Source organism: Lobosporangium transversale (assembly GCF_002105155.1).
Source record: "Lobosporangium transversale strain NRRL 3116 chromosome Unknown BCR41scaffold_4, whole genome shotgun sequence".
Lineage (NCBI taxonomy): Eukaryota > Fungi > Mortierellomycota > Mortierellomycetes > Mortierellales > Mortierellaceae > Lobosporangium > Lobosporangium transversale.
In genome coordinates, this window is record NW_019028982.1 from 1,160,240 (window position 1) to 1,167,374 (window position 7,135).

The 7,135-nt window shown below is 42.3% G+C and overlaps 1 protein-coding gene across 1 annotated transcript; it reads left to right on the forward strand.

The window, feature by feature from the left end:
* Positions 1-907: 907 nt before the first annotated feature.
* BCR41DRAFT_156411 (hypothetical protein) lies at positions 908-2,388 on the forward strand. The gene has a single exon (XM_022019621.1). It carries the CDS (start codon positions 1,046-1,048, stop codon positions 2,159-2,161), a length of 1,116 nt encoding a protein of 371 aa, XP_021885229.1. The 5' UTR covers positions 908-1,045; the 3' UTR covers positions 2,162-2,388.
* The last annotated feature ends 4,747 nt before the right edge of the window (positions 2,389-7,135 follow it).

The following is a 7,135-nucleotide window of genomic DNA, read 5'->3' on the forward strand; positions in this document are numbered from 1 at the left end:
AATGTCTGCTGCTGTGTCTGCTGCAGTACGGCTTCTGGTTGCCCCTCCGATATTTTCGTTGCTTGGTCATTATGCTCTTGTGTAGACATTTTCAAATTGCTTGTGCTTTCAAGACAAGGTTGAGACACGTCTGTGTCGTCAGCTTGGGCAGGGCCCGTGCTCCTGGTAGATGTCGCTGAATTGCCATTATTGGGGATAGTAGACTCGTCAGATAGACCAACTGAAAAACCAGACCCTGCCGCAGCGACCTGATAATGTGAGGTTGTCACTTCAGGACTTGGCATGGTTTGAAAGCCAATTTGATTGGAAGTGAATTCTGTAGCGGGCACAGTTACGACTGGCTGGTCTTTGGGAGACGCAGGGGCAGAGGATCCACTGGATTGGATAGTGTGGACCATGGCCGTGAAAAAGTAGATAGAATAGCCACAGGGCTCTGTCAATACTGTGGGGCAAGAAAGAGGGCAAGAGGTGTCTTGGCAGTGTATGTGGAAAGGAATGTGAAGGGAGAAAAAAAAAAGAGAGAGAGAGAGAGAGAGGAAAAGAGAGAATTGAGAAAGAGCTTCTTTTTGTTTGCATGTAAATAGCTTTATTTGAGGAGCGTGTTGAATGTCACCATATGCTAATGGCAGCGCTACGACATTTCTACGACAACCTTTTTGTTTTAGACCATGATTTTTTAAAAAAAAGGTGGTATCAAGGGCTTCCAGACAGGAAGCATATTACAGTCTTACAGTCAGGTGTCCAGGTCCTAAGTATGAGAGGGAAGACACCTCAGTTGGGTCCAGTTCAACAAGTGCTTGATCACGCGGCATGGACGTTCTGTATCTGCACACATTCTCTTTCTCTTACTGCATTCATGAGCTCAGACTGAGGAAAGGAGACTTTTTTTAACCCCTTCTTTTCTTCTCTCTTTTCTGATCATACCATCCACATCGTCAGCTCCCCTTTCTTTTTCATCTCAAATATCTTGCCTTACATTCAAAACAAAAAGTATTTTTTGCTTCTTTTATTATCCTTATCTCCCTTTCGCTCAATCATTCAGACCATGGCGGAAACCACTGAGCAAATTGAAGCTACAACGACACTTACTACTGTTGATCCTGCTACTGCTTCTTCATCAAACCCTACCGAAGACACGTCCATTGTCGATCATCCAATGACTGACAAACAATCATCTGCACCAACAGATGATGAAAAGCATCATACTTCACCCCCAGTAGATGCTACGTCAGAGATCGAGCAAGAACATGCTTCTGATTCGGCCATTTCTTTAAGCATACCTGGTGAGATTGGCAAGGAAAAGTCTAGCAGACCTGAATCAGCTGCAGAGATCACTCAATCTGAAGTGCATATTGCACAAGATGAAAACAAGCAACCAAATGATCCGTCAATGGAAACTGATGAGGCCGCCCCTGTCCCAGAGGCTGAATCGACTGCGACTGAAGGACAAGATGATGCGCCTGTAAACGATTCAAATGATCCAGCCGATCCCTATACTGAGCAGGATGGTACCTATAGAGATACAGAACTTGTATCGGACGTACCTGTACCCGAAGGTGCCGATGTAGAATCCGGCGCGAATCAAAGTCACCCTGAAGAAGATAGCTCAACGACCCAGACAAATGATAACGCCGCCAAGCCAGTGACTTCAGCGGCACCTCCATCCGGCAAGACGCATCACACAAATCACCAGAGCAGACATCATCAGCGTGGTGGTCGGGGTGGTTTTCATAACCGCAACAATAACCATAACTTCCAGAATAACCGGCCTTTCAACCAGCGCTTCAACAGCAACAATAACAATAGCAACCACCATCACAACCATGGCAACCATAACCATCACGGCAACAACTTCAACAATCGCAACAATCATAATAACCATAGCAATTATAACAATCATAACCACAACAATAGCAACAATAGCAACAATTTCAATAACTTCAATAGCTCGAACAACAGCGGTCCCAATAGCAACAATAGCTATCATGGAGGACCAGGACCTATGCGTCGAGGCGGATACCGAGGTAATAATTTGATCATAATACCATACTCTGTAAAAAAATTCGATGTACGACAGAATTTTATCATTGATATAATTTCGAAAAGCGAATGCCTATCCTCTGTTCTGATTGAGTCGTATGTACACCTAAAATCTGAATGAGCTCACAGAACCATAACGCGTCATCACCTCTCCGTAAATGCTTCAGGTCCAGCTAACTGGACCTTGTTTATCCATGAAGTAAATGCTAACACCATTTTCTATCCTATAATTGTATAATACCACCATAGGTACGCAAGATCAGCGGCCTTACCGCCGTGAGGATTTTCGCGGACGACAGCAAGATCATTACCAGCAACGTCAACGAGATAACTTCGGCAACAATCAGAACAGCTACAATAACAATCATAACAACAATAGCAACTTCAATGGCACTTATAATGGACCTAATCAATATCAGCAGCCTGCTCATCAACAACAGCAACAGCCATCGCACTTCCAACAACGCCATTCTCAACAACAATCTTCACAGCAGCAGTTCCAGAATGGTCCACCCCATCACAACCAAAATCGATTCCAGGGACCTGACCATAATGAACGTCAGCGTCCACAACGAATGCCTCGTGGCCCGCCTCAAGAACCAAACATGCAGCCACCCATGCAAAACCTCACACCTCCAGCTCAAGGCAGGGCACAAAAGCCTGGATCGATCAAGTCCATTTTTGACTATGCTAAGGGAATGCAATGGGATCGGGTATGTTCGTTGTCTTAGTCAATTGCGCTTTTAAATTTATGAGCAGATTTCTTATTTTACACTCTTTGCTTTCGGTCTCAATTAAATAGGGCAATCAGCCTCCTGCCGGGTCACCAGCTGCCAATGGTGTTCAAGATATGTCGTACTACGGCAACGCCAATGCAACACCACAAGCCGCCGGAGCCGCTTATAGCGCTCCTTATGGACAGGCTGCAGCTCCTAATGTAGCGCCTTTTGGTCAACAGGCTCCTGCCGCTCAAACATATGGTCAGCAAGCTCCAGCACAGCAATACGATGCTTATGCAGCCCAGGCTCCCGCCGCGACACCTGCCCCTTATCAGCAAGATTGGTATGGTACTGCTGCTCCAGCGAATGCGGTACAGCCTGCAGCCGGCACTGCAGGGCCTGGTCCTGCTCGTGGGCCTAATGGACGCGATTGGCAAAACTCTGCTGAACAGAGCACGCCGTACAAACGCCCACCTAATGCGGGTCGTGGCGGACGAGGCGGTGGACGAGGTGGGTTTGCTGGAGCAGGTAATAGAGGAGGGCAACATAATGCTGGATATAACAATCACGCGGCCCTCGCAAATAACAATAACAGCGCTACTCCTAGCAACACTAGTAGCGTTAATAGTATCCCTCTCAATCAAAACAATGCTGCTACCGCTGGCTACAGTAACGCCAATGGGTACAACGCTCGTCAGCCACCCTTGCCTGCTCAACCACCACCACCAGCAGTGCAGCAACAACACCAACAACAGCAACAGCAACAGCAACAGCAACAGCAACAGCAACAGCAACAGCAGCAGCAGCAACAAGCGTACTCCCAAGCATATGCTCAAGCATACGGCTATCCAGCTGCAGCTGCGGGTTACCAGCCCACTGCAGCTGGTGCTGCCACATATCCAGCACAGCCTCAAGCGACCGCATATCCTTCCCAGGCAGCAGGCTACCAAGCTGCAGCTACAGCGTATCCTGCTGGTGCTTCTACTGGATATCCTACTGCTACAGCTGTTACAGGTTATCAAGCGGGTAATACTTACCCTACCGCAGCCACCGGCTATCCCGCTCCAGCTACAGGATACCAAAACACAGGTACTGCTACTGCATATCCAACAGCGGCAGGTTATCCAACTGCTGCCACAGGGTATCAAGCAGCAGCAACTGCATATCCCGCGGCAGCAGGAGCCTACCCTGCAGCAGCAGCAACTGGCTACCAAGCTGCAGCTACTGCCTATCAAACCCCGGCCGCAGGATACCAAGCTCCTGCTACAGGCTACCAAGCCGCAGCAACGGCGTATCCTCCATACCGGTAAACAGGAGAAGTTGTTGCTTTATCTCATTTTTGCTATTTTTTTCTTTTCTCTTCTTTTTTTTCTTTTTTCTCTTCATTCTTTCAAAAAGGCACGCTTTTGGTTCAACGGCCCTTTTGGTTTTTGTTTTTTTCTGCTTTTTTTCCCCCTTATTATTATTGTTTTTATTATTATTATTACTACCTTTTTTTTTTTTTTTTTTGTACTTCCACTTTGCTTTCTCTCACTTTTCTGCATCTCCCACGAATGCACATAAAATGCATTCAATGATTCGTCAGGAGCTTGTTGCCTAGAAGTCACGATAACATCTTGAATCCCTCCATCCCTTCCTAAAACCAGCAATACTTTTTTACATCAAGTTGGATACTGAGTGGCAGGCCATGATGGCACGAAGGCAGTTTTGGAAGGACACTAGATCGGCGTACCGGCTGGGCAACCATGAAACGTATGGACTGATACATATTCATGAAGGGCTTTATTTCATGAGAGATTGGTACTTTGTGCAAAGCAGCACTGTTTTTTAACAAGGGACTCTTCTTTTTGATATCTGTCTATTCATCCACCCATCTTCATGTATGCACGGCAGCGAATGATCAATACTCTTTTTTTTATTTTTGTTCTGCACCATTATCAACCATATTGGTATTTTCCTTCCTACCACTTCTATCTCTTGCTGATGGCACAATATTTCCGATCATGCTCTTGCTAAAACGAGAATGCGCTATCCGACCCCGCTTATTCTCTTTGTTATCCTGCATCTGCATCATTCAAATGCCGCTTGTGTCCCACTACGAACTCGGATAAACAGACTATGCGACTTTGCAAACAGAATTGCCTCTTCAAATATCTCTGCTCTTCTCTTCACCACTATATCACTCTTTCCCTTCCCACCTCTTGCAAGTTGTGCGTTGTATTATAAAGAAAAAAAAAATTCATGAAGACAGATGTCCAAAATTGTGGAGAGAAAAATCGTTTGTGTGGAGTCTATATTTGATGATGCTGTGAGATCCACATAGTCCAAGCATTCTTGTTTTCATACTTTCATTACTATTTGTCGCAAACATCTTTATTACAATCAATATGTCCTCGATTCGTATATATGAAAACTAAAGGATAAAAACATGTTTTCAACATGGTATATGTGGCATTTTTTTTCCCTGTTAATTTTATGCCTTGAAAATAATAATCATCGTTGATTCCCTATCCTTCTTTTGACTTTTACAAGTTCGGACAGCTTAGCTCCATGATATCTAGAATTGCACTTAAAAAATGGCATTTCCCATTGTTATTACTCTTATTATAATTACTATTACTATTATTATTATTATTATTATTATTATTATTATTATTATTATTATTATTATTATTATTATTATTATTATTATTATTATTATTATTATTATTATTATTATTATTACTATTATTATTATTACTATTATTATTATTACTATTATTATTACTATTATTATTATTATTGTTATTATTATTGTCATTATCTCATTTTCCAGTTTATCCATGTTTGATATTTGGAACCTGTACCCCACGTAAAAAAAGTTTTGTTTCAATAAATCACAGCTTGGACCATTTGTAAATTGGGCAGAAAATCAATATATATCCATAAATGTATACATTGGAGCAATCAATTCTGCATACAAGGGGCTGGCAGAGGAGGCAAAAGCTCTGAAAATCACACAAGGATGAGTGTGCCGATAAGATTGTGGTAGTGCTAATGTGTATGTTTTAATCCAAAGCTGGATTATTAGCAGAGTACAATCTAGTGTACCTTGGATCATTTGTAACTTTGGAAGCAGGACTGATCTTAAAAGAGACAACGGCGATTTTATCGAAAGGACGGATTTCTTTAATAGATAAAAGTCTCCGGATAGATGAGCGGATTTAAGGAATAGCATGGATTGCCATGCATGCGCAGGGATCAAAGCTAGAAGTTCAATGGGCATATGCAGATCGTAAAGGATCTGCCAAGACACAGCACTATGCAAAGCTGTTAGTCAAAGAGCTAGAGAGATAACGTACTGGGTGGGAATTGGATTTTCAGGGGAGGGGTATGATCCATCATGTTACAAGAGAACCATCAATTGAAGCGATCTAGAGAACGGTCAAGGCCTTTAGTGAAGGCAGCGAAAGCGGGAATGGACACTATGGAGATTCGTGCAACGCATGAAATTTAATCTATCGGCTCTTTTACCAAAATGATCAGTATGGGGGTTTTTTTATTAAAATTTGTTAGCAGGTAAAATTCGATTTCTTAAAAAAAAATTGTCGTCAGTACCAGGTAATGTAGGGTATTTGGATGTACCATCATGGGAGGTTGAGCAAACAGCTTTGTCTCTTCAAATTGGAATACAGTGAAGTAGATGTGGAATGCAGGGAGCTTAAATATCAAGTGCCATTTGCAGGATTTGAGAAAAGCAAGTTTCAGGATTCCATGTAATAATATGGAAGTGATCTTGAGGAATGTTACCAAGTATTCACAAAGTGAGGAGGAGGGACCTAACGAAAATTGCTTAATAAATACATGAAGGAAGGCTCTACTTAAAAGCGTATGGATTCTGTGTTGAAAATGCCATGAACGATAAAAAAAACAAAAAACAAAAAAGAATGAAAAGAAAAAGCGAATAAAAAGAACAAAAGAAACGGCAACCACTAAAGAGGAGGAGGTTGAGACTCAAAGAGCAATTGGCGTTCAACAGCGATTCTTTTTGTAGTACTTTTTTGCCTTATTGGGAACACTCAGCAATTCTGTTTCTGCATGAGTTTAAATGAGAGACCATCGACCATGCGTTTTTTGGGTGTTGGTGAAACGAAGGTCAAGGTCAGGTCAGCCAGGTCATCCATTTCTTTTTTCTACTTCTTTTTCTTTTCTTTTTTTTTTTCATCTTTCTTTCTTTTCTTTCTTTCTATCTTTCCCATCTTTCCATCAATCTTCTTATCTTTCTATCTTTAACTTTCTATTGCTTTTTATTTATTACACTTCCTTCGCTCGTTCTCACACAACTATTTCCCTTCATCTGATACTAAAGGCCTTTTTAAACTTTTTTTTTTTTTTTT